The sequence below is a fragment of the Pollachius pollachius genome (genome assembly GCF_949987615.1).
Source record: "Pollachius pollachius genome assembly, chromosome: 4".
Classification (NCBI taxonomy): domain Eukaryota; kingdom Metazoa; phylum Chordata; class Actinopteri; order Gadiformes; family Gadidae; genus Pollachius; species Pollachius pollachius.
In genome coordinates this window covers 19,804,735-19,832,619 of record NC_136937.1, presented here as the reverse complement: position 1 = coordinate 19,832,619, position 27,885 = coordinate 19,804,735, and the positions used below count along the sequence as shown (strand labels likewise).

At 45.2% G+C, this 27,885-nt stretch overlaps 1 protein-coding gene across 2 annotated transcripts; it reads right to left on the bottom strand.

Moving 5' to 3' along the window:
* Nucleotides 1-442: 442 nt before the first annotated feature.
* ass1 (argininosuccinate synthase 1) lies at nucleotides 443-27,674 on the bottom strand. 2 transcript variants are annotated; one of them, XM_079735946.1, is made up of 16 exons: nucleotides 27,523-27,674; nucleotides 24,184-24,259; nucleotides 23,110-23,263; nucleotides 22,423-22,491; nucleotides 21,173-21,361; nucleotides 18,533-18,589; nucleotides 18,331-18,405; nucleotides 17,866-17,936; nucleotides 17,722-17,752; nucleotides 12,815-12,905; nucleotides 9,628-9,712; nucleotides 8,657-8,721; nucleotides 5,571-5,702; nucleotides 3,839-3,995; nucleotides 1,352-1,417; nucleotides 443-810 (listed from the first exon to the last, which is right to left on the bottom strand). In XM_079735946.1, exons 3-16 carry the CDS (start codon nucleotides 23,209-23,211, stop codon nucleotides 762-764), a joined length of 1,239 nt encoding a protein of 412 aa, XP_079592072.1. In that variant the 5' UTR covers nucleotides 23,212-23,263; nucleotides 24,184-24,259; nucleotides 27,523-27,674; the 3' UTR covers nucleotides 443-761. The 2 variants fall into 2 exon arrangements, with proteins under 2 accessions (XP_079592072.1, XP_079592071.1); XM_079735945.1 differs by lacking the exons at nucleotides 24,184-24,259; nucleotides 27,523-27,674 and adding an exon at nucleotides 23,745-23,865.
* Nucleotides 27,675-27,885: the final 211 nt, after the last annotated feature.

The window sequence follows — 27,885 nt, the reverse complement described above, 5'->3', positions numbered from 1 at the left end:
GTTCCTTCCTTCGTAACGCCTAGATAACACATGTTGGGCAGTATACATATGTGCGCAATCGGCTTCTCTTCCGGCTGACTTGTGCCATTTAAGCTGGGAAATAGCACCATCATTTATGCTCTAGCAACCCTCAGCAAGCCACCCTGGGCAGACTTTCATTAATACGAAACTCTTGCCATCGCACAGCCTTCATCTCCATATTACAAATATCAGATCCAAGATGGTGCCCTGGTGTTCCTTTACCTCTGGCTCGCTGTTGTCCCCAGAGTTAAACAAGCGGTCGTCGGTAACCGCAGACCCAGGGTGCTCAGCCACACAAAGATGAATCACCAACACACGTCATCGATGGGGTCATGATAAAGTGTTAGCTGCAATGTTGTTCCAGTTGAAACCAGGGTGTGTGTGTGTGTGTGTTACAGGAAAAGGATGAAGAGCTGCAACATATTGGCATCAAGTTTATTGATGGCAACAGAGTAGTAAGTGAGAGTCATTTCTCTTAAGTAGTGATTACTCCCCAAGCAATACAAGAAATAACTCAAAAAATGTAAAATTTCCCCACATCAAATGTAAGTATCAATGTTCTATTAAAAGGAAATGACTAAATCCTAAAAACGATAGAACTACCTGTGATCTCCAACATATAGGCACATAGGTGGGCGTTTATAGTGCTGGTCAAGTATTAGAGTAAACAGGGATGCTAAAGACACATCAGTCTAGAGCCCTGCTGCTGAAGAGACACAGCAGAGGTCCACAGCAGGTCTTCATTTCTTGCTTCCGGACAGCCCCTGCAGACGGTGGTGCTCTCTCAGCCTGAACAACAGAAACAAGAAGAGAGTGTCAGTGTTTACCCATTTAGGAGCTTAACCATGCTTGCATCGACAGCGACTTGCACTGAATACATGCCATTTACGACAGGGGTAGAGGGTTATGATCCTTGCAGGAAGGTAATGGCAATTTAATCTGAAACCCAGACATTTTAGGACTATTATCTCCTGATATCTGACAACTCTGATACTTCCTGATCCGCTGCCATTGCACTATTAATTTCAGGACATGATCCGATCCCCAGGATATGTTGTGGTATGTTATGCTGATTTTTTGTCCTACACATTTTAGCCTTATACATTTGACTTAAAATGGTGACAGGATGCGTTTGTGTCAGATATGACCCCACGCTCGAGAACAAAAAAAAACTGTCTGGGTAAGACTGAACACTGGTACATAGTATGAAAGAAATACTTTGATGAGAGGATCTTAGTGTTATTTTTTTCCATCTTGAAAATCCTGCGTACTTTACATGTTGCTTTAATCAATGTAATCTAATGAAACAATGCTTGGGCCGAGTTCTGACCGGACAGCGTTGATCTTGATGAACCCCGAGGCGTCACATGGGTCGTAGTCTCCCTGTACGTCCATGCTGCAAGGGAGGACAGAGGACACCCGTTCAAGACAATAATACACACTTGGCAAGAGACGGATTTGCAGTGGATTTAGTGATAAAACGGTGCAGAGTAAACAGGGATGAAGAGTGAGGGAGTATGGATCAACTGCTTGGAAAATTGAATCGTTGAAATGGTGACCTTTAGGAGAAAATATTTATCAATAAATTTGTGAATGCCGTGGTTAGCGGGCGTTTCCGCATAAATAACAAGGAATCAATGCAGACGAAGATATGCACCACGAACACACACACACCTCTTCAAAACAACGCTATTGTATCAACACCAGATTAAGAACACCCCCCCCCCCATAAAAAAATAAGGAAAAAAGGAGGTACATTTTGTTACCCGACATTTTATTTCTTTAAAGAATTCTGCCTCAAACTGTTGCCTGTGCATATTTGCCCAGCGTGTCCTTGGCTTTATGTGTGTGTGCGCCGCTGAGATTTCCTCTACTCTAAATGAGTGTGAGTGTCTCACAAAAGACTGTTTGTGCTCTATAATTACAGCAGTTTCTACCTGCAGTGCTCCCTCGCTCACAGCCACGTAGGCTCTCTCGACCAGTGCGAGGGACGCACAGTCTTAGAAGGAGAGAAATAGCTCTTAGCAACAGAGAAAATTGCCAACAAACCATAGAATAAACACTTGTGAAAAGAATGATTGACGACTAAATCATCAACTCTCAACACAAGACGCGCTACCTAACACCTTACTGCCATTATACACACACAGGGACACGCAAGGGCCACAATACACAGTGTGTGTGTGTGTTCGTGTGTGTGTGTCTGTGTGTCTGTGTGTGTGTGTGTATGTGTGTGTGTGTGTGTGTGTGTGTGTGTGTGTGTGTGTGTGTGTGTGTGTGTGTGTGTGTGTGTGTGTGTTTGTGTGTGTTTAAACATTGCTATGCGCCGACATAGCCGATACTTCCATTCAGATAGTTCTGGAAATGGCTTGAATGCTAAAGGGAAATATCTTCAAATTTAAAAGCAGGGGGCTGTGTGAGCGGGGGGAGTGGTCCCGGGAGGGGGGGCCGTGGTCAGCCACGTAGAGCCCCCCGCGGGGCCATCTGGCCAGGGCCCCGAGGAGCTGGCAGCGGCACGGTAACACAACACCTGTATGCTGCTGTTAGCGGCCGACAAGGTGACGTGAGAGATGGAGAACAAGTGTTTATCAGTGAAAGTGATACGGGAGAATGCTTGGGAAAGAGACAGGAGAAAAAGAGACCTAGAGAAATGGAGGCAGAGAAATATAGATGGAAAGACGGATAAGAAATGTATTCTGGTATACTTGTTTGACCGGTTCTCTCCTGTACCATATTCCTGTTTACTATTCAGGCCTTCAGCGGGTGCTTTTATCCAAAGCTAATCTATTTAGCTACATGTCAACAAGGCACGCAGGCAAGTAGGGGTGCCGACAGGTAGACTTAACTGGGACACTGGGGTTTGAACTCACTTTTTGGCTGGGAGTCAAACACCCATGACCTCTTACCTCCCCCTCTCTCTGCCTGACCTGCCAACTAGCACGACACTGTGGCAGTTTCCTCTTCAAAACATTGTCTAAAATTATCTCGTTTTCTCTCCCCCCCTCACCCTCCCATTCCCCCCCCCCCCCCCCCCCCCCCCCGCGTGACTCGGGGGTCTGTGTGGGAGCATCATGGGGAGACGCGGGCATATGGAGGAGCTCTACTCGATCAGCACTGAGCCTGCCTGGAGGGCCTGGGGGTCAGAGCCCTGAATCAGCCTACTGTTATCCGGCGACGAGGCCACGGTTTGGGGGGTGGGTGGGGGTGGGGTGGAGGGGTCCGACCCCCTCAGGAAAAAGAGCTCTGATGTCTTTGTCTAGTGGGGTCTCCACTGGGAGGCCTGCGGAGGACCGGCTGCTGCGGCCGTCCCCCTGGTCAACATGTGGGCAGGACCCTAATGCCGACCCCCTGGTCACCATGTGGGCAGGACCCTGCTGCCGCGTACCGCATCAATCAGAGACTCCAGGCGGACCACTAGAGGACCTTCAAAACGCTGCACGGACTACCTCGTACACTAACGATATAGCACCGATCAGTCAGACCGTCAGAATGGTGCTTACTGATAACTGATGTCGGCTCAAAGCACTGTTATTCACAGGCATCGCCCATGTCATGACTATATTTAAACTTACATTTAGGGGACTTTGCTGAGGCTTTTATCCAAAGGGACTTACAACCATTCATTCACACATTCACACACCGACGGCGGAGTCAACCGCGCAGGGCGACAGCCAGCTCGTCAGGACCAGTCAGGGTGAGGCATCTTGCTCAGGGACACCTCGACACACGATCCTTCAGTTGGCCAGGAGGTCAACACCTGCACCTTGCTCATGCCCCGCTTTGCCCGTTGCCATGGTGCCCTCTTCCTCAGCCTCACCTGACCAGCTCCTCGTTGTACAGGGACTTGGGGGACTCCCGCCCCAGCATATACACCTGGCCCTTGAAGACAGACAACTGGACCTTGCCCTCCACGTTCTCCTGGGACCTGGCGATGCAGTCGCGCACAAACGCACACTCTGGACTGAACCAGAAACCTGGGTGGGACAAAGTTTGTAGAGGTGTTAGCTGAAACAAACAATCTACTACAATCTACCACCTGTACCATTCCTCTGTTATTCAGGGCTTAAAGGTATGCCACAACAAATAAAAACAAACACAAACAGACCATGATGACAAGGAAGGGAAAATCAATGACTTCAAAGACCCCTGTCCCACTCAAACATGAAAATAAATGGCCATTAGCCTAGGGGAAGACTAAGCTCTTTGATTGGTCATGACGGATCAATTGGACATATGCCCCCCGCCCCCCCACCTCTCAGCCCTATGGGCTGGGCTTTCAGGTCCAGGTGAGACTTGCATTGGCTCTTTAGAGACAGATGGTGTGTGTGTGTGTGTGTGTGTGTGTGTGTGTGTGTGTGTGTGTGTGTGTGTGTGTGTGTGTGTGTGTGTGTGTGTGTGTGTGTGTGTGTGTGTGTGTGTCAGAGGGTCAGTCCCTCCCCTCATAGCGGGGAGCCCCCTCTCTGTGCTAATGGGTGACCTCCACCTCTCCGTCTGGCCAGGTTCACAAACACTCTTGTTTCTGTTCCCCCATTACCTTAAAATGGGGCATTCTTCACCGTGGCAAACTAATCTATTTTCTCAAGTTCAACGTAAAATGGAAAACCTGAAGTCAGACGTTTGTGTCACAGAGAGACACATCTGCAACACAGTGACTGATTTAATTGATTTATAATGTTGGGACTTTATTAATGGAGGAAGGAAACCCTTTTTATTTAGTGTGCATCACAGGACGTCCAAACATGGTCCCGATGTGGGTTGAATTCTGAGTTCTTTGTGTATTAACTCCACTCTAAAGCTAATGTCTGGTCCTTCCTCTGAGCCACGAGGTGTCTTTGTGTAGGGGAGGTACTTGGCCGGCTTCAAGCCAGCCTCGGTCTCCTATGATGCCTCCTAACCCTCTGGAGGGTCGCAGTAATCAGCCTCTAATGGGGCTGATCCTATTATGGGGATGAAACGCAGGAGGAGGACAGGAGGGCGGGGTGGGACACCTGAGCCAGGTAATACCCACTCACACTCACACACCTCACGCACAAACACTCACAGACCTCTCTCAGTCACACAGAGTACGCAGCAGGGAGTACTTCCTGCATGTGGTCCGGTCTCACCTGAGTCAGAGGTATCTTTAATTTGTGATCTTCAGTTATTCTGCTTCACAATACAACTTGTGTCTTATAAATTATATTATCAAAAATAAACTATTGATTTTTTTCCTATGTCCATACATAAGTTGCAATAAGTTTCCAATCTAAAATTGTCTTGGGAACTGTTGAATCTGCGTTTGTGGATCAGGTGAAGTAGTATTTAGACATTGAGTCTCTTTCTCCTTTGAATGTGTGATTCACACACACTGGTGACTACCACGTGTCTACTGAGGTCTCTTCAGGTGTGTATTTCTGTAAAGAACCGCGAGTAAAAGGGGGGGCTGCGCCTTGTTTGGATAAAAAGCACTAGAACGTTTACATTTCTCAACAGATTTCATGAGTACTTCTTCTACTCAGTGGTTATGATTAGCGATCCATTCAGATCAGGAGCCGTGCGGGAGGTCTCACCGTTGTAGATGAGCTCAGAGAAGGTGATCCCCAGGCCCTGCTTGATGCGGCGCACCTCCTTATCCATGGTGAAGGTCTCCATGTCCAGGTGTGCCTGGTACAGGATGGTTCCTCCCGGGGTCTCGTAGATCCCTGGGGGGACAGGAGCATAGTATAGGGGAACAGGACATTGGAACCGCTTTATAATGTAGTCAGTACATTAGAACCCCGTTCTGTACTGAGAACATTAGAACCCTGTTCTGTACAGTAGGCCCCCTAGTATATGCTTTAGGTAGCTTCTTTAGGGACCAGTTCACATGCATGGACATTTCTTTATTGTCTCTAATGTCTACATATGATGTATGTGAATCAAAATAATTAATTAATTTATTCATTCATTCATTCATACAGAGAACATTAGAACATGGTTCTGATGTACTGAGTGCATTAGAACTCTGTTCTGTACAGAGAACATTAGAACCCTGTTCGGTAAAGAGAACATTAGAACCTTGTTATGTACAGAGAACATTAGAACACGGTTCAGTTGTACTGAGTAGATTAGAACCCTGTTCTGTACATCAGAACCGTGTCGTGAAGCAGCATTTGAGACTGGGGACAGAGGAGGTGAAAGGATGACCTGGAGCAGGGTGACAACCGTCAGACCTCTGGTAAATAAATAAAACAATCAACTTCATGAGGGTATCGGTGGTTCCAAAGCCTCCATCAAACGATAGCAGACAGAGACAGCTCTATTAGTCCCCCCACCCCGAGCCAGGGTTTGACTGACAGCTGCATCCTGCCTGACGTGGATGAATCCCGGGTTAATGACGGGGTACGGGGTCCTGCCAACCAGCAGCCCAGACCAGGGCTCTTAGTACCCTACAATTTACCCTCACTGGACGGGAAGGAGGAGGCTTTGAAGGAGAAAAAAAGACAGTCAGCGATGGAAAGGACAGATAACAGGAACAAAATCAAGTTGTCACTCAGCTGGAGTAGGAACAAAAGGGATCAGAATGCCCAGAGACAGATTAAGTCATCAACCCCTCAGCTCCAAACCTGCTCTCACCATCAGCCACTGCATTCTGGATTGACGTTATGTTTACCACTGAACATTAATCCAAGCTAATCTTCATCCTAACTTCAAAAGGCCAACTCCTGATGAAGAGCGCTCATCTATCAAGCGCCAGAGCAGAGCTCAGCCAAGCTGGTCATCACATACAGAGCCTGCAAGGTAAACCTGAGCTAGCTAGGAATGCTGGCGGGTGTTAGGAGGGTCACTGAGAAGAAAAAACAGAAACAACAACAGCTCCATCAGATAACTCTGTTAGAACGCCCTGCAACTGAATGAGGATTAAGTCAGACAGAAATGGCTCAACAAGAGACAAGTCAACAATAAAGAAGCAAAAACAGAATGCTGGTGAGCCTAAAAAGCAGCGCTTAGTTAAGCTGAGACAACGCCCCCCCTGGTGGGTTTGGAGGCATTAATCTTTTATGCAGTCGCCGTGTCTCTGGTGGGACGGACGGGGCTGCAGGCCGTGAAGAGAGTTAGCAGCAGGAATAAATCCTAGCCAGGGGGATTCCCATTTGCCCATGGGCACGTGGGTTAATGCATGTCCACTGGGTCGCCACTGCATTGAGACCAGGTAAACAAAAGGAGAAGAGCATCAGAAGAGAGATCAGGATAAACAGGGATACTTAGAGGGAGAGAGAGAATACCAACACGTTCACATAGCAGGTTGTAGGTTCTGTCGTGTCGGCGTGGAAGAACACTTTATGCTGTGAATTGGGGGAGGTGAGTCAGTTGCAAAGTGATTTCCCAAGAAGTAACTTTTAGAAAGCTTTTTTCCCAGGAGCATGCTTTGACGGCTTCTGCTATTTGCTGTATTTTGGGCCGTTTGACATCAGAGTGGAGATGAGGTCCTCTTTGCGTTGTGAGAAAGCGAGTGAGAGAGAGCAATTTCATGTTTTCTTCAGATTCAAGCAAGCAAGCACTACGGCTCCATCAATGTCTCTGGGCGTGCGTTGGGGCTCTGACAGGCTGGATGCTGACGGCTTTGTAGTCTTTCTGACAAAACCATTTCCAACTGCCAGCCTGTACCTGACCCGACACAAATACACCGACCCCAGCATGACATACCCAGCGTCCTTTCTGCCAACGCCATTGTCACGGCAAAAAAAAGAGACACAAACAAAGACACACACACAAACCGAATGGGAGTTATTCGACCACTTGGACACCTCGTTCTCCTCCTCCTCCTCCTCCTCCGATTGCTCCAGTGGAGAGCGAGAGAGAAAGCGCTTCGATCTTTTGTCCAATCGAGGGAAGAGAAAATTGGTCTACCCATTTTCCAATTTCTACCTGCCAAGTGGCGCCACAAGCCCCAGTCTGTTGGCCAGTCAATCTGTCAATCAAGGCGCTGTGCGGTGGTGTAGCAGAAGGGGGAAGGGGGGGGCACATGTGACCGCCCGGCCTCGTAAGCGTAGCGGTGTGACACACGCAGGGAGGTGACAAAGAGGCAATGGGAGTCACCCGTGGCTAGTTCTGACAATAAGAAGAATAACAACAAGAGAGAAGCCTGTGTTGAGAGGTGGCTGACACGTGTGTGTATGTGCGCGTGCGCATGTGAAACAACTGTGTGTGTATTTGTGTGTATCCAGCGAAGCATATGCACAATTAATCACTCACAGTGTGAGTTTGTGTGTGTGTTTTCTCAACGAGTGTACATGCATAAGTAAACGCAAGTAACCTCGGTGCTTTCGCTTTCCAGGTGAGACTTAAGAGAAAAAGTGATTTCCTGTGAGTGCACGGCAGCCAGAGCAACATCATGTTGTGTTCTACAGCCTCTCAGCCCACTTTGCATGCGGGCGGGAGGGACACGCTACACTTTAACTGACATCCCCTGAAAGCACTGGGCTTGATTTTTTTCAAAAGAAAATTGTGGAATGAATGGATTAAGATATAACCGCTCAGAGGTTTGCACCGCCACGTCAATCGGGGCGTTTGTAAACTCTGCCTCGGCGCGGTGTGTCGGCGAAGGCCTGGTTGGATTGAAAGGTAAATGGTGTGCAAGAAACATGACGACTAATGAAAAAGGAGAAATGTGTACCTCTGGACTTCATGCCGATGAAACGGTTCTCCACAATGTCGATCCGACCCACGCCGTGCTTGCCGCTGTTCAGGTAAAAGAGAGAAATCGTGCAAATTAAATTTACATTAGATCCATAGATCACTTTTAGTGAGTCCTCCTTTACACAGGTTGGAATACCCCCAGCTGTGAAGTGAGCATGTACTTTCAGAGGAAGAAGTAGGAGAAATGCATCAGGGCTGTCAGTGGCTCCGCTTGTATTGCCGGCTATGGGAGGCAGTCTCAGGAACAGAAAAATAAGCAGTTTCACATGGAGCCAAAGAGCGCAGAAACAAATTCTCTTGGCAGCATCTTCTCTAATGGCACGTTTCCACCGAGCGGTGCAGTGCGGTTAGCTTTTCCACTGCCAAAAGAGGGCAGGATCCGGATCTAGCAGTGATAAGCCGTACCTATTTTTCAGTACACCTCCGTTGGGGTACCAAGCGGTCTGAAAGGGTGCCGAAAAGTTGAAGCTACACATGCCGTCTGTTGATTGATCGGCAGAATCGTCACGTCCGTGCGACAGGGGGATTAAAACAACAAAATGTGTACTTGCCAGGAATTTCTGAACAACGGTGAAAGCATAGTTTATTTAGGAAAATGTCGCAGAAAATTTTGCCATCCTTCTTGGACGTCCTCCATTGTTGCTCTTTGTTTAATGTGTTGCATTCTTCTTTTTCTTTTTTTGCAGGCTATACTGTGTTCGGCTGCTATGATGTCACGATGTTTACGTAGCTGCCGCGGCTATCGCCATCCGGCTTAAACCCCGCCCTACCATAAGGGTACTGTTGGCGGTGGAAACTTAAGCCTTAACTGAGCCGCACCTAACTATACTACACCTACCGCACCTAAACGTTCTGGACTTAACTGCGATTCTCTGTGGAAACGAGCTTGCTTGGTGTTCTTCATCATGCAGGGAAGGTTTCTGAGAGCGAGAGAACGATGGGCCTTACCCGACCTCGTTGAGATAGGAGAAGATCTCCAGGGGGCTGTCCTTAGCCTTGCCGTCAACTACGTTGGTTACCTTGATGGGCACTCCTAGGAGTAAGAGAACCACGGTTAACAAACAAAACAAGATCACATACTCATAAAGACCACCACGGAACCCTTTGAATGGGACATAGAACAGTTTGATTTGCTCATAATTAAAATGAGTAAAACATTTAATAGCATGAATTAATAGGAAAACTAGATGCAACTTATCTATATACTAATACAATTATTGAACATTGTGTGGTTGCTTAGTTATACATAGCGCAAAATGCTACGTATTTCACAATTACATGCGATTAGGGCCCAGGAATAAGGACAATATGAAAACATGCGGGGAAGAAAAACACAGCAAATATATAGATATAAATATATAAATATATATCCACATCTGGCTTCCCCTCAATTCATCTTCCTAATTCACTGGATAGAGGCATCAGCACCAACCAGCTATCTGTTCCTTAGCATAATGCTGTGTAAAGAAACTAATCTGCTGCCTGCAGTCTCTCAGTGATGTGACCTGTTGTAACAGAGCCCGGCCGTTACACCAGAGCCTGGCCGTTACACCACAGCCAGGCCGTTACAACAAAGCCAGGCGGCTACACCACAGCCTGGCCATTACAAAAGAGCCAGGCCATTACAGCAGAGCCCGGCCGTTACAACAGAACCCAGCCGTTACAGCAGAGCCAGGCCGTAACAACTGAGCCAGGCCGTTACAACACAGCCCGGCTGTTACAACTGAACATGGCCATTACAACAGAGCCAGGCCTTACAACAGAGCCCGGCCGTTACAACAGAGCCCGGCCGTTAAAAAGGGCCTGGCCATTACAACAGAGCGTGGCTGTTACACCACAGCCAGGCCATTACAACAGAGCGAGGCTTTACAAAAGAGCCAGGCCTTTACAACAGAGCCATGCCGTTACAACAGGGCCAGGCCGTTACAACACAGCCAAGCCGTTACAACAGAGCCAGGCCTTACAACAGAGCTAGGCCGTTACAACACACAGAGCCAGCCTGTTATAACATTATCCGGTGAGAATCGCGCTAATATTATTCAAAGGCCTAGCTTGTGTGAAGGCTGTGAAATCACAGACAGGCCCTTTCCTAATTAAATTACACACCCAGCTTTGTGGGGCCTGAAGCCGCTCATGCAGGGAGGGTCGGCACTTTCCCGCCACTGTTCGATTGTGGGACAAATACAAATACAGATAGAAAGAGAGGGAGTGAGACCATATCCCTATATCTCTATACTCTCAACAAACACACACCTTTTACTAAACTACCACTTGGTCACTTCATCAACACATCCACTCCTAAGCCACTTACACCGAAGTACTTATCAATCACCGGCACCTTGGCACTCGCTAATTGGTGGAGGGGGATAATAGAAGCGACTGAACCTGACTCAGGTTCGACCCCCAGTCTGACAGTAAACCAGCCGAACCGTTTCTCTGTTCACCTGCTTCACTCACATTGATAATAATCTAGCTTTCAAGCTCACCCAATTTGCTAATCGAATGGGAAAATAAATCTACAGTTCAGGACCAATCTCTAGAAATGAGAAGGGCCTTGACGGTTTCTCTTTGTACACACCAGCATTGTGGTCGGTCCTTTCTCATATCCTGGGACTTTCTGGGAACAGATCTACTCTCAAAGTGAGAAAGGGCAGTCAGTTTAGCAGTAAGTTTGCAAAAACATTCCCCCTCCCAAAGAGTTAATAATTCGATTAAAAGTTCAAATAAATTAAGTTTGTGGGTGTGATCGCGTAGTGGCTGGTATTATGTCCTTGTACTTGTCTCTCTTTCCATCACTTGGGTTCTGACATCCACAGAGAACTCTTTCCCCTGTGATCCCTTTCTTTGCCTTTTCTCCTTCTTCTCCTCGCAGCCAAACAGTGCAGACAATGGCCGCCCAGACACAGTTGTAGGAAAAATTACTGCTTTACATTTTTCCTCTCTGTCTCTTTTTCCACTACACTTCAGAGAGAGAGAGAGAGAGAGAGAGAGAGAGAGAGAGAGAGAGAGAGAGAGAGAGAGAGAGAGAGAGAGAGAGAGAGAGAGAGAGAGAGAGAGAGAGAGAGAGAGAGAGAGAGAGAGACCTGTCGTTTAATATTCTTTTTTAATCAGTGAGAAAACTCTGGTGAGAAAGGGCTTGGGGATGGGAGGAGAATGGGAGGAGAATGAAGTGAAACATTCTTGTGGTGATCTTGCTCATGGGAGGAGGCGGAGTAGGCCCGGCGCCCTTTGTGTGGACAACTAAAACAGCTTTTGTCATACGGGTGCTCAATAAAAGGCACACAGACTATGTGTGAAAACGCCGCGGCTTGGACCAGCAATAGACGCGGCCGATACAAGACAAGGTTTAACTATCGCCTTGGTGCGGTTACAAAGGGACACCTCGTCGCCAGTCCAACTGTTTATACTCCTGGCTGCTTGGTTGGAGCCGAGTTTAACATATTAAAGAACCCAGAATAAAACAGTGGTTTATTGAGAGCCTTGTTTATTAAGAGCCGGGCTCCTCCTGAGCTCCTAGGTCACCATTAGAGCTGGTCAAGCTGCCAGTCAGCCTGCGGATCAGAGGGGCTAGTGTCCATCATGATGCTCCCCTCTGGCCCTGAGCTCCGGGAGGCTCGGATGAAGGGACATCTCAGGTCATGATGTCCCCCTCTGGCCCCGAGCTCCGGGAGGCCGGGATGAAGGGACATCTGGGCCCTTCGCCCCAGGCCGGGATGTTTCTTGCCGGTTTCTCTGTGCAAACATGTGACACTTTCCACTATTTGGCCTGGCCCCTATGGTCATATATCTAATGGGCTCTGTGTATTAGCTGGACTTAATGCTTCCGGCCTGTTTGTGGCCCCCAGGCTAAAGGCAGAGTGATGTGTGTGAGAGGCTGAAGTTCAGTCTGGGTGGTCAGCGAGGGTGATAAAATACTAGAGCGGCATGGCCTGAGGCCCTCACCATTCATGTTAACCAGGAACCAGCAAAGAGTGCCCGTAGGATGAAGAGTTACGGCCCAGCTCTCCCCGGCCCACACATCTCACTGATGATGTGAAGGTCATAAAAGCCAGAGTAAATGTACAGATGTTGCAGATAAGAGGAGGATGCAAAGCGGAGGGAAGGGAATGCATCAACATGGGAACCCATCACCGACCTTTGAGGAACTCTATCTCCAGAACATCCGGAGTGTTGGGGGAGTCTTCAGGGTTCTTGGTCATGAGGTACAGGTCCACCGGAGCGTGGGTCTGAAGAGAGAGAGAAAGCAATTGAACACACCGAGATATCACGCAAACACAAACAAGTGTTGTATACAGGGGATTCACAGGAGGATGCGTGGTGACAAAGGAAAAAGGAAGGGAACCAGGGGAGACCGTTTGCCGTCAACAATAACGACCAAAACAAAAATCTACGTTTCAATCATTCCCCTCCATTTGGTTTCATTGTCACTGTGTGGCCTTTCACCACGGGGTGAGGCAGGACGTCAAAGAGAGACTGCAGAACGGACTGTTGAAAAAAAAAAACGTGCTGAACACATCTGACCTGAGCACAATGAACCGGATGAAGCTGGAAATGTGCGACATCACCAACCACGCTGCTTCTCGCACCGTTTGATTTGGGATGATTTGAGGGATGTTTCTCTGCCATTTCGGTTCCCTATTTAAATAAAAATGTTTTTTTCCTCTAATGGACATCGTACCTCAAAACGGGGTATACCATTACTTGTCCATGACACACGTGAGACATTTGTAATCTTTCCAGTTGGAGGGAGCTGGGGAGAGCCGATCCAGTAGGTCACGGTTCAGACTGCAGTGCGGCGACGGCGGCTGCATCTGCCCTTGTAGCACGCGGCCCAACACAACAATTACACGGCATTAGGACCAGACGATGGCCAATGTCTCCTGAGCTGAGGCAAATTGCAGGGGTGTGTGTGTGTGTGTGGGGGGGGGAACTATTGGGACTATGCAAAATAACCACCGGGTGCATTTAAATGGAAAGCTTTACCAGACGCCCCAAATCATCATACAATAACTAATCGTTGTGCGGCCGCGAGCCCGTCGCAGTGAGGAGGAAACCAGCAGCCAATCACTTGCCTTCCTTTAACTAAACACCACATTTGCCGGCCAGGCGAGCATCACACACTCATTCAGATTTTTTTTATTTTCTGCTGCTTTATTTTCTGCCTCAGTGCCCCGAGAGATGCCAAATGAGAGAGAACGGGAGAGCAGGGAAATGATGCCCATGAAAAGCCTTCTGATGCATATAGTCTCAGAAGAAAATAAACATCAGATATCCTGAATATTAACTCTAGTAAAAGGACAAGGCGTCCTGGTGGGCTTCGGGCCTGCAGTCGTCTTTGATTCTTTTGCTAAGTGAGAGTTACCATGGTGATTCTTTTTTTTTTTTTCAGAGACCTGTTTGTTATTCCGATATGGAAGAACAAAAAGTTAAAAGAACTAAAAAGCATTAATAGAATTATCATTATGACAGTATTATCCTTGGACCTCTACGAGCCACAAAGGATTATAAAGTCAGTTCACAGTTAGAAGGGATGGACTAAGGCTACTTTAATACATTTAGCGCATTATGATTCAACAACAAATGCTGCTTTCTTCAGCATTTTGAAATGTGTGTGTGTGTGTGTGTGTGTGTCAGCACTGTTTCCAGTTTGCAGGATATCAATGCATTTCAATGCTAACCCCCCGCAGGTGGACCTGTCCCGACTCCCTGGGCCTGAAAGGGGGAGAGGGAGGTGGTGAAAGGGAGGGGTGAGTGGACACATTGGGGAGAAATGGGGCGTGAAGCGCACCATCACGTAGCACAGAGTAGCTTACTCCTGCTGCCGTCATTATTGTGCTGAAAGTGCCCCATAGAATGTGGAGGAGGGCTGAGGCACTGAGAAACTTCTGGAACCACGGCTTTCAATCAAGCCCTCTAGCAATACAACTAAAAAGCACATATAAACATGAAAACACATGGAGAGGAGAGAGAAAGAGATTAACAAAGGGTTGGCCAATCCTCTGCCCATGAAGCTGTGACATCAAACTTCAAACCTTATTCAATGACATGAAAACAGGTCCAATGAATAACCTAATAACATCCATAGTGTATATGAGCCTACACAGCCCACTGGTTACCATGATCTAGGCGGAGGAAGTGAGAGAGACCTAGCTCTGACCGGCCTTAACACACGGTGCTCGACTAGAGGAGACCGGCCGCAGCGACTTCTAGCCGCATTGGCAGGTAGGTGGACCCAGGGGAGGCCAGGCCTGACACGGGGCGGACGCAGACCCTGCAGGGTTCAAAGGCCAGATATGTGTGTGTATATAGACATCACCACGCACCCCTCCCCCTACAGGTGATACACTACCTCTCACCCTCCCTCCCTCCCATGGGCGGTCGTCCAGGCGACTCACCCCGGCCCCCAGCCGAACAGCAAGGCTTCATTTCCTGTCGCTAAACGGGGCTGTCGTTACGCTCCTTAACCGCGGGTCCAACACACGCAGCCTCTACCTGCATCACCCCCCATCAGGAGGATGAGCCGTTCAGCAAGGGAGGCCAGGGGACAGGAGGGGGGTCATTAAGACAGAGGAGACGTCTTAATGACTGCACAAGTGTCAGGATGGGCCCTGGGGAGGGGGTCCCTGACTGCTAGTGCAGGGGAGGAATATATTGGAGAGGGAGAAAGGCAGAGAGACAGGGGGTGAGAGCGAGGCAGAGGGACGGAGAGAGAGAGACAGAGAGAGAGAAGGGGGGGACAGTGAGGCAGAGGGACAGAGAGAGAGGGACAATCAACAGAATTAGTTTGTTAGCCTAGTTTAACACCTGAGCTTTACGTTGGTCTGGGTGCAGATATCGTACGAGCCGTTGCACTGGCCTGTTCTCCGTGGCGGCTGGAGGCCGTCAGGAAGGATGAGGCAGCATTTAGCCTGTAACCCGAAACACCAGGATGGCACTCTTATCCAGTGGCCAACATGTGAGCGGCCATTTAGATATTCCTTTATCCGCCTGCGTTCAGCAGAGAGGGCCCATTGTGCCTCAGGTGGGGGTGGGGGGGCGCACAGCAAGGCCTCAGGGCTGTAACCAGAGGAGGACGCCGGCCTGGGGCAGGATGACCTCTTTCAGGGCCTCGCAGGGAGATAAGATCCGTACATGTTGTGTATTTGGATTAGAGCCAGTGGGGTTTAATTACATCACTCAAGGTGCCTCGCGTTGTTAGTTTGCTTGTTTAATGCAGACCCTTGTCTTACATGCTGTGATGGGTTATTTATTTATAAAGACTAACATGCTCAAATTAAATACATTTTGTTTTTTAAACCTTAACAGGTTAGACCACAGCTACGTCGCTATTGTGTTCAATGGAACCAATTACACACACACACACACACAAACAAAAGGGAGGCAATAGGGGCAGATGAGGTTAGAGCGACGGAGTGAGTGAGAGTGAGAGAGAGTGAGAGTGAGAGAGGGCTGTGAGTTACAGTGGCTCTTCCCGCCGTGCCCACAGTACCCCCAAGACCATAGACACCCCCCCCCCCCCCCCGCCTTTGTACTTTACTGTTACTGCTGACATTCTGGTGTCACCATCAACCGGCTCCCCTCCCACGTCGCAGCCCGCGGCGCAGCAAGGACCCCAGACAATAGAGGTTCCCGAGGAGCCTCCCCCCACCCCCACTCCCCCCCTCGCTCCCATGAAATTGGGAATTAAGCGAAGCGTCGCTGATGACAAGTCAGTGTCTGTGTGTCGCCGGCTCTTCCCAGGGCCCGCAGAAGACCCCAGTTAGGCGCACACACACACACACACACACACACACAAACACATAAATGTGCACGCAGGGACTTACAGACTCACAAACGCAGGGACACAGGGGGAGTGGGGGTTGAGACATGGAGGTTGTCGGAGGGCGATAAGAGTGTACCGCCTTGGCCCCTGACCCGCACTCAGATCACACTTAGCTTGACTGTATCGCACAGAGAGAGAGAGAGAGAGAGAGAGAGAGAGAGAGAGAGAGAGAGAGAGAGAGAGAGAGAGAGAGAGAGAGAGAGAGAGAGAGAGAGATGGAAAGAGGCAGAGGAACTGAGTTGAGGACAGTGAGGAGGTTGGAACTTGGAAGGTGAAGGGTCATCTACAAGGAGCAGCATCAGGTCGTTCTCTTGATGTAGAAAGCACCACGGTGCAGCCCTAAATGAACAGGCTCAGTTTAACACAGTTTAACACAACGCTTTACATCGGGCTTGGTGCAAATACTGCATTAGCGATTGCACCGGTAGGTTCACCATGGCTGCTGGAGGACATCAGGAAGGATATATATATATATATATATATATATAAGAAAGAAAGAAAAAAAGGGAGAGAGCAAGACAGACAGACAGACAGACAGACAGACAGACAGACAGACAGACAGACACAGAAAGAGAGAGGTACAGGGAAAGGGAAAGAGAGAAAGAGAAAGAGAGACAGGGTTAGAGAGAGACAGAGAGAGAGACAGAAAGACAGAGAGAAACCCATCACTATTATGGTAGAGGCCGGTAGGAGGAGCTGACAACACGTGAACTGAGCCACGCAGACCACCCTGTGCTGAGTTATATCGTACACATTATCCATCAGTAATTAAGTTAACCTGGTCAGGTTGAATCACAATTGTCAGTATTGTAAATAAATTAAACCGTAATTAATTGAAGGTCAGGGACTTGTGTTTAATAAGCATGATTCAATTCATTGTTAATGTAATCGCTAAATACAATGCATTCTTTCAAGATGCAAAACGGATTTCTTTTTTGAAATTATTGATTTAATCAACAAAAAAAGAAGTTAAAGTTGAATCATTTGGTAATTAGTCGAACTACTGAACTAGTCGCTCGGCCCCCTGAATCGCTGCTTTCTGGAGAAGCACTCAACCAAGCTACTTCACACCAACACCGAGTTCCTCGGCTCCTCAGCAGCACCTCCCCAGGAGGCAGGAAGGGGATTGGATGAACGGTTGTCGAGAAAATCAAAAAGACAGACATACAGATATTCCTCTTATTATAGTTGGATGATTATTTAGCAGAACAGCCTCTTACCTTGGGATTCTCCAGGATGCCAGACTCGTAGCTGTTTTAAAACAAAGTTTGGAGAACGACAATGTGAATATCTTACCACACAAAAATAATTTGGGTAATAATCTGATCTGGAAAAAGAGCTGGTTGCATCTAACCCTCTCTCACCTTATGTGCATGAGGTTGGCGTCCATGCTCCACGGAGCTTTAGGGGTCACCGGCACCGGGATGTCATGCTCCTAGGAGACAACAAAAACAAAAACCAGAAGATGAGATCCAATCTAGATTAATTATGAGTGAGACTCAAAACAGATAAAAAACAAAATCTGTATTTGTAAACCACACTAAACAGCAGCTGTACTTCTTTGTCAAAGGTGTTTTATGTTACCAAAATGTCATGTTTCATTTCAATTTCAAGTGAAAAATCATTTGGTTTACTATTTCTAAGAAGCTGTGCGATTTGTTTGTCACATGATCAGCATGAGATAAGGTCCGTTCAGGGCAAGGCTGAAGTAGCAGATTCTACCTAAGAGTCAGTAGCTCCTTCTGCTGGATGAAACTAGACAGTGCGCCGTGATGAACCCATGCTGGGAGTGGACACTGATCTACTCGATACCAACCAAATATAGTTACATTAGCATATTCCATCAAGTCCTTTCTTCCACGGAACCGGTTAAAGAATTCTGGGATCCTCCAAGGGGAAATTATCTAAGTATAGGAAATAATATTGGTGTTTTAGCAAGATGAGTGTACAACAACAACAACAACAACAACAACATGTGATAACATTTTGATCACGTATCAGCAATAACCACCATGAAATAGAGATCCATACCTTCACTTCAGGGAAAAGGGCATAGCATGTGAGCTCAAAGCGGACCTGGTCATTACCCTGAAAAATATGTAAATAAGGTTAATGAATTTAACAATCGCAATGATGATCGATTATCATTTCATTTTCAATCAATCATTTACATGGCTATGTACTGTGACCCGTTAGAAAGCATTTCTAATCATATTTGATAACAGATGGCATTACGCAGGGGCGTAGGAATGAGTTTAACATTGGGGGGGACACATATCGGAAACCTGACAGATCCGGTATAATTTTTAGGTGGGACAAATGCGCCTGTCTCCGATATTGGAGGGGACACGTCCCCTCCGTCCCCCCGGTTCCTACGCCCTTGGCATTACGGCTATTTGCATATCCAATCTCTAACCGTAGTAAACACAGGTCCTGTGCAAACTTGATTAGTTGGTATTGGTCTCCCCCTAGAGGCAAAACAATATTACTGCATTATGAGATGCAGCTGTGTGTACATCCGCTGGTATGTTTGAAGCAGGTCAACGTCTCATTTGAGTATTCTGTCAATTGTTAAATCTGTAATATTTGAGGTCGACCCAAAAAGCACCTGTTGCACTCCTCACCATTAAAGGCACAGGAATTGCGGTAAGCTATTTCACAGGCCTCCTGCCCGAAATGACATGCCCAAAATTAATAGAGTATGCCTCCACAACTACAAGGGCTATATGAATAAAGTTGGTTTAAAAAAGAAGGTAACACCTGTGAGGTGGCTGCACCTCACATGTCAATTTTCAATTTTCGCCTAGAGAAAACACATTATTTAGAGTGAATACCACCTTGAAACTATGGAATAGTAGCCCAGAACCTTTAGGGAAACATATAACAACATCTGATGAGTACCCTGTTCCAGGATAAATGCTAATAAAGTGAATAAAGTGATTTTAGAGAGGTTTTAGTACAGGTAGGTCCAGGCGGACTAAATGGTGCCATTTGGGCACTTTTGGGCACCATCAGTGCCATTTGACCTTTCTAAGGTACCAGACTGTAAAACTAATTTTATTTTACTGACATATCACTATAGGTATTCATTCCATCCAAATTCAACAGTTTTTACTTGTTTTGAAAATTCACCCTCTGTACATTTTCCAAGTCAAAGAAAACCATACAATCGAAATGAAGTTTGACTCCAATTGGAGCAGATATATTTGAGAACAACATATAATAAAACCAAACTGTAAAAACAAAAGGTAAAAACACAGCTAAAGACTACAATCACTAGGGATAAAGAAATATATATATATATATATATATATATATATATATATATATATATATATATATATATATATATATATATATATATATATATATATATATATATATATATATATATATAAATAAACACGCTGGCAGCAACTTTGAACAAATATAACTAACTAACTAAAACTAACTATATACACTAAGGGCTGTCATGCCACTGCTGGAAGCAGTTCTTTTTGGAAGTGAAGCACAAAGCGACATGGCACTCCCTGCAGTACAATTAATCCGTGTCCAGTTCTGGCAACAGCAGGTTACTGTCGTCAGACGAGGACTCGAGAGGGACTACAGTAGCCCCACTGTCGCTAGTAATGATAGCAAATGCCTCCGCAAACGTATAGGTCTTTCTCCTGCCTGCCATTATTTATTTGAAAAGAATAACAAATGGAAAAAAAAGGCAAGAAAATACAAAATAACTAGCTAACTACTAGCTAACTAGGAATGCAAACGTTGTAAGAAGCGTTTTGTAGGAGCGTATGTCTCAATCTAGCCGGAGTGTCTGCTCTGAGAATGTTCTCGCGAATTATGTTGACCTTCCAGTCAAACGCAGGAAGATATATTGGGAATGCATTGGTTAATTTGGATGATTGACCCCTCTACCGAACCGTCAGAGCCAATAGAGTCGAGGGACAGTCAAATCAAGGGACCCAAATCCATGTAAAAAAACACCATTCGCCAATCAAAAGTATCCCACTGTATATACGTTTTTTATTTGTTTATTTATTTTGCTCTTCTTTGGCTGCTAGTTCAGTGAGTTCGTAGAGTGATGAGAGTGATATCATTGGAATCTGTGGAGCCTCAGCTTTCATATGACATATAGTTTGTGTGGGTGGCATGAAGTAGCGAAATCTGCGGCGGCCAGTATGCGCCCATGCACGTTTTGCGTATTTTGGTGGTTATCATGGGCTTTTAGCCAAGCTTCTCCCCGTTACGTTGGTATGCACCATGGACATGTTTGCATGGCATGGTGGTGCTGTTTACAGCTGTTTACAGCACACGTTGGCGCAGCGTAAGTTCAATAGCACTCCCTGCCAGAAATAGCTTTCTGGCAGGAAGCTTGAGGGCCAATTATCCTATCACACAATGCTGAAACACAGGTTTATCTGTGCCATCCTCCACCTGTTCTCACATCTTCTAAATGATAGAGAAATGTAGGGAGGGGGGAGCGGAAAGGGTAGGGCAGGTTCTCAGAACCTTAATAATGTGGCGCATTTCATATACAACATCACCAAGCCATGAACAATAAGAGGTCTATATTGTTAATGGAGGTATCGGGTGAGGTGGGAGTTTCAAGCTTCAGCTTGAATTGCTACCCAACAGATTTGTGCTTGTCTACCAGGATGAAGCACTAACCTTTCCCGTGGCACCGTGGGACACGTACTGCGCGCCCTCCCGCTGGGCAATCTGCACCTGGCGGCGGGCTATGCAGGGCCGGGCCACCGAGGTGCCCAGCAGGTAGCGGTCCTCGTAGATGGCGTTGGCCTGGACCGACGGCCAGATGAACTCCTCCACAAACTCCCCCCGCAGGTCCTCGATGAAGACCTAGGGTAGAGAGAGGGGGCTGCTCTGAGGATGGATTGTGTCCATTTACTAATTTCTTCGCAGAGTCCAAAGAGACTTTTTGGTTCTTTCAAGCGGGCAGGGGTGAGGCTTCTCGCTCAGGCGTCTCCCCCCTTTATAAACAATGTAATAAACGCCATAAGCACCAGCACCAGGCCTGACCCACTACATAACATAGCACTGCATATCAAACACAACTTGGCTGTTTGATCAACTGTTTTCTTGCACTGTTTTTATACACTGTGTAAGCACTACCTAATGTTGTAATATTGTATTTTAAATGTTGGCTTGTATAGTGTTCTTCTTGTATATTATTTCTGCATATATATTTTCAGCATTTTTTACTTTTTCACATTTACAGTATGCTTGTTTTAACTCTTATTCGATTTGTAACATGGTGTTTGCTGCTGCTGGAAGTGCAATTTTCGGAAGGAACCTTCCCGAGGGAATAATCAAGTTCCTACCTACCTATCTATCTATAAACAACTTCATAAACAACGTCATAAACAGCATCCAAAATGGGGCGGTATAAACCACACTATCCTGAACCAGCATTGGTAACGAAGAGAGCATCATAGCCTGATTGAAATATCTTCAAGGAACATTAACACTATACCATACACTTTGGGAATTGTTATGTTTCGGGGAAAAAAAGTGTTACGAGTCTTCATCTTCATAAGAATCATACAAATAGGGTGTAACTTTTTAGGGTTGTGTTCAATAGCCACCCCATTCGATAAGGACAATTGCATTCTTGGGGGTGGGGGGACTGTGTAACAGACTCTTTTAAACTGTGTTCAGGGCTCACTCAGCTAGGGATGAGAGTGGTGTGTGCATCAATGAAATAGGTTATTTGTATACATCTACTGTGGGCTTTTTTACATCTCAACTAGACAGAATGCCACGTGCAGAATTGTCACGACACATTGATTGCATAATCAACAATTTTCAAACAATGTGTGTATTCATTGTTGAAATGTAGACACACAGTCACAGTCATGTAGACACACAGTCACAGACATACAGTTGTGTAGTTCACCCACCTTCTTGGCACCCAGCTTCTCTGCCTTCAAGCGGGCCTCATCAAAGTCTTCCTCTTGTCCAATATTGGCCTGAAAGGACATGTTAAAAAAATAAACATTTAACAGACTCTGGAGTATTGACCTTTCATGGCAGTAGGCTTTAAGACAATCAATTGATGTCAATCGATTAAGCAAACTGTGATGTATATGAAATGACATAGTATTTTGGACCTAAGTAACCCCAGAGCAGAGTCATTATGCTCTCAAAATGAGTACAGCATGATTGTAACATACATACACAGGCGACAGGATGTCTCAGTGGCTCTGCTGGTTGGTTCAGACATGTGGCTAATCATTTACTACTCCACTCCTGACACCAACAATGTCAAATCTGACAGGCAAAGAAATCCCCCCGCACACACACGCTCACACACAGCTGGGCCAATGAATAAAGAGTTGGAAAACAATATCTGTCCAAAATCTGCAATGCTTTGCTGTTCTGAAAGCCCAAGGGCAAAGCCTTAATCCAGCTAGCTTTGCACTGGCATTATGGAGATAAATCCTTTGGTTGTGTGTGAGTGTCTTTTTGTGTCAAAAGAAAAAGTGACAATGGAAAATACGCGAACACGAACACCTGTTGTACACACCGGCTGTAGGCCAACATTCACGCAGACAACTGTTGAACAGCCAGACTCTTCCCAACCTTACCAAGTAGGCAATAACGTCGTAGCCCTGCTCTTTGAGCCACACCAGAATACAGGAGGTGTCCAATCCACCGCTGTACGCCAGAACCACGGTCCCCTTCGACATGATGCTGCGTGTTATCGGTCACAACCAAGGGATGCGCCAAGAAAATTGACACCTTGGATGCATTTAAACGAAAAATTATGATTATTGAATTATGTACTCAAATGTAATTTTACGATAATGCAACAATATCAAATTACATGCTTAATCAAGTCTAAAGCGTGTGTATTCGATCGGGATGTGAGGGAGTCATCGTGGTGACGAAATGGCGTTTGCATCAGCCAGCCTGGTTCATAGAACGGGCAACAGCATGATATAGGGAGTAACAGCATGAACTAGGGAGCGACAGCATGATATAAGGAGCGACAGCACGATACAGAGAGCCAGAGCACAATATATGGGGAACGCTGTTTAGGACCACGCATGTAGAAATAGGATTCTTCTAAGTTAATGACTGTTAATGTGGCCGCAACAGATCGCTCGAATGAATCAGTGCATATTCCTGTTATATATTCCTGCATATTGTCTTTATCAGAAATAGTCCACGTTGAAATAGAAAATACGAAACGAAGTGGTACTTAATCATTTCTACTTACAGATAGAATAATGATGCGGCGCAAAGGGATTATTCTATAGGGCTTGATGGTGGAAGTCGGACCTCTTCGCATCAATAAAGTGAAGACTAAAGGAGAAAGCGACCAGTTTTGGTTTGCGACAGCGTGGTCGAGCGGAGCTCAACTATGATTGGTCGATCGTATAGAGCGTCACTACATTCTGCGTAGCAGACGTTTGCCAATAAACAGAGATATGTATTATCTCCCTGTGTATATAAATACACCATGTTGTTTATTACGTGTGTGTGTGTGTGTGTGTGTGTGTGTATGTGTGTGTGTGTGTGTGTATTGAATTTACTGATCGAAGATTTTAACTGTCTTAACTGTATTGTATTAACATGGTGACCATGTTAATAATTTAATAATATGGACAATTATCCCCAATGTTTCCAACCATTTCTTAACTCAGAGAAATACGTACTTTTATGCATGGTTAGTCCTACGTCCCGGGAAATTCTGTCGAGTGTTAACGGCGTCATCCTTTAACCCCTAACATCCTGGAAATCCAGGAAACAGAGTGAGAATGGAAATAAACTATATAGCTATCCACTCTATCGAATCTGCTGTTTCATTCTATAGTAGGCCTAATACTAGTACTAACAACAGTAGTAATATGACTATCAACATAGTACTAACAACAGTAATAATAGTACTATCAATAATAGTACTAACAACAGTACTACAGTAAAAATAGTACTAAAAACAGTAATAATAGTATTAACAGCAGTAATATTATTACCAACAGTAATAATAGTACTAATGACAGCAATAATAGTACTAACAACAGTAATAATAGTCCTAAAAACTGTAATAATAGTAGCAACAACTGTAATACTAACAACAGGAATAGTAGTACAGTAATAATAGCACTATCAACAGTAATAATAGTACTAACAACAGTATGAACTGTTTTCCGTTAGTTTGTAAGCATCCTGTGTCTTCATTTTTGCTAATTATGTATTCTCAGTTTGTGGCACATGCACAATACATTTTTTTTTTTTTACTTCACATACAGTTACCAAGCAGGAGGATCATCCACGTCAACTGCTAGCAGGAGACCTCTAAAGCCTCTTCAAGTCCTTTCTACCTAGCAGCCTCCACCGTAGCACCATCCAGTGACTTACCATCAGAAAGGTAAGGAATACTGAATTAATAGAATATCACTTCTCAACAGTTTTCTGGAGCCTGGAATTGTAAAACATGTCAGAAATTGAATCACAGGTCCTAGATGAAAGGTGACGTTAAACTGTATTATTTAAAGGGTATGTGGTTGGTTGTTTTAAATTGACACTAGGCTATACACTTCATTCCTTAAGGATCAAACAGACAGTGAAGATATTAGTTCTGATGAGGACCATATATCCAGCCGCAGACTGTAATAGCATAAGTTTGAGAGAAAGTATCGAGGTGTCCCTGAGCAAGACACCTAACCCTAACCGCTCCGACGAGCTGGCTGTCGCCTTGCATGGTTGACTCAGCTGTCTGTGTGTGAATTGTTGTGTGACTTTGGATAAAAGCGTCTGCTAAATGTAAATGTAAAATGCTACTGTTCTGTCTGATTGAATAGCAGTATGGCCCTGGTCTATATTTTTCTGAGATGGTATATTATGGTTATATCTACTCATCTGAATGCAATGTCTTTGACCTCTCAGGGGCCAGCTCTACATTACAAGAGACGAGAGCTAAGTGTAAACTACAACCTTGTTCTTCCAAACGCCACACCATAATCAACGGTCAACTGAACGAGCTGCACTTTATAAACATTTTTCATGAAATGGAAACAAGTTCTTTGCATAGCAAACATTGGACTTGAAAACAATATAAATTGTTTCTAAAAATATAAATGTCTTGCACTATGTATAAAAATCATTGCTTCTGTATTTAATCACTCATAATCTTACTTTTATTTGAATACGTAATGTCTTATAAAGATGGCAGTATGGAACCATATACTATATACTAAATCAATAATTATAAAATGTACAAAAAAATAAATAAATAAAAAATAAACATTCACTTCTACAAAGAAAAATATTTATAAAGATAACATGTGTGATGTTGCTAACAGTAATAGTGCTGCCATGAACCCAGTGTGCTGGCCATTTGAAACATATTGCAAGACATGTGTTTTAGCTAATACTTTTACTTAATTAATGTTGACAGCATCAATCATTTAGCAATTTATTTGTGAAGTTAATACTAAGTGTTGCATTGTGGGGGTCCCTATAAATAGAAGGTTTATTACAAAGTTTTTCTGCTTATGCAATTATAATGCTTTGGTTTTAGACCATGCAGACTTAGTGCCTATTAAGCAGCCCTTTAGACTTAACAGCTTTTTTTTTTTTGGCGCACAATATGATGGCTACAGAAGGGTATGTCAAGCTTCAAAATCATTATTGTCACAGTCATACTTTAGGCTATATATTAAAGCCCTGGTAAAGGTAAAGATTCAAAGATTCATGAGTACTGTACATTGATGTTTATTTAAACACATACACACCTCAAAGATTTGCAAGCAATAAGATCCGCTTACTGCAACCATTTAAGATAAGAAAGACTCAGATTCTTAGCTACCTCAACCTCAATCCACATTTAAAATAAGTATTTCAGGAAAATAAAGTAACTTACAAACAAATAAACAAAAAGTCTCTTTAAGACCTTCACCTTCTTATCGAAAGCAATATTATGCAGGATGCTCCCTTTTAAGGAGAAGTTGGGCCTTAGGCTAACAAACTCCAAAAAAATGGTAAAATCTAAAATGCACATATACTTATTTACAAGCTGTGTGGAAAGAGCATAAGTATGGCAGAACGACATGGACAAAAAATATATCTCCCCTAGGTCACATATATCCTCCTCCATATTCTGATCTAGCCCCCATCATGTCCTCATCAGATTCTTGCCTGTCTCTCTCCTCCTCCTCCCCCTGCCTGGCCCTGGACTGCTCAGCCTGTGCTCTTTCTCCCCTCTCTCCTCCTCGTCTTTCTTCACTAGCCAGCAACATCCACATAGGCCTAAGTATACTCACTGCATGTATTTCATAGGCTTTCCTACTTAACCGGGAAGCTGACCTTTTTCAGTATAGACAAAACTGAATAGGCAAAATTGAGATGTACTTCCCTTCAAGGCAAAACCAGTCAGATAACCTATTACAGGTTTTCTTTTGAAAATTATAAAACTATTGAATTTACCGTAGGGTCCTATAGTCATCCTGGCAATACTGCAGTTCTTTGTAGCTTAAATGCTAAAGCCTTCATGCTGACTTTTAATATAGCCCACTCTGATTCTGTAGAGTATAAGGTACATTTTCAAATGCTGCAAACACAGCACATCATACTAGCAATTGTTGGCTATGACCAGCATAAATATTAATGTTAACGTTAATGTGGACAATTATCATACCTCCCTCGCACTCAGCTCTCCTCACTGCTACTCTCCATCTGTTCATGAAGAATTTCCTGATGTCCATCTGAATCGTTTATCAGAGGGCTAATTTGTAGTTTTATAGGACAGCTTCACTAAACAAAGGCCTATACTTTTACAGGGCTCTCAAGTTTTGAAAACAGACAATTATTCATTCATTATTCATTTTCCGCGTGCGTGTCTGCACGCACACACGCAAATTAAGGCTACAGACGCTCAGTATTGAAAAACTGATGCTAATTATGTGGGCAACATTCTCTAACAGCAATGAAGTTGTCATTATGTGTGTCTTACAAGTTGTGAATTTGTTTTAACATTACAAGATACGATGACTTACTCTGTGCTGTTTCCAGCTCCCGTGGTTTCTGTGTTTACAACGAAACATTCAGAAGAATCACGTGAACGATTCCAGGATTTTCATTGGTTGTTGCGTTAAATCTTACCCAGATACAGTAGTGCTAGTTTCTGATTGGCTATTATGTAGCCCCTTTCTTTTTTTGATTGGCTGGTAAGTGGCAGGCTCGACTAAGTTCTCCCGAGTCAGCAGGAGATGCGCTTGATGAATGCTGCCGGTTCCATAGCGAGAGCGGCGCTACTGCAGATTAATTTAATAATGATCACTGGAATTTTACTGGGGCACTGGAGACTTTTACTGGGGCACGTGCCCCAGTAAAAAGGGGCTGACGACACCTGCTGCAGG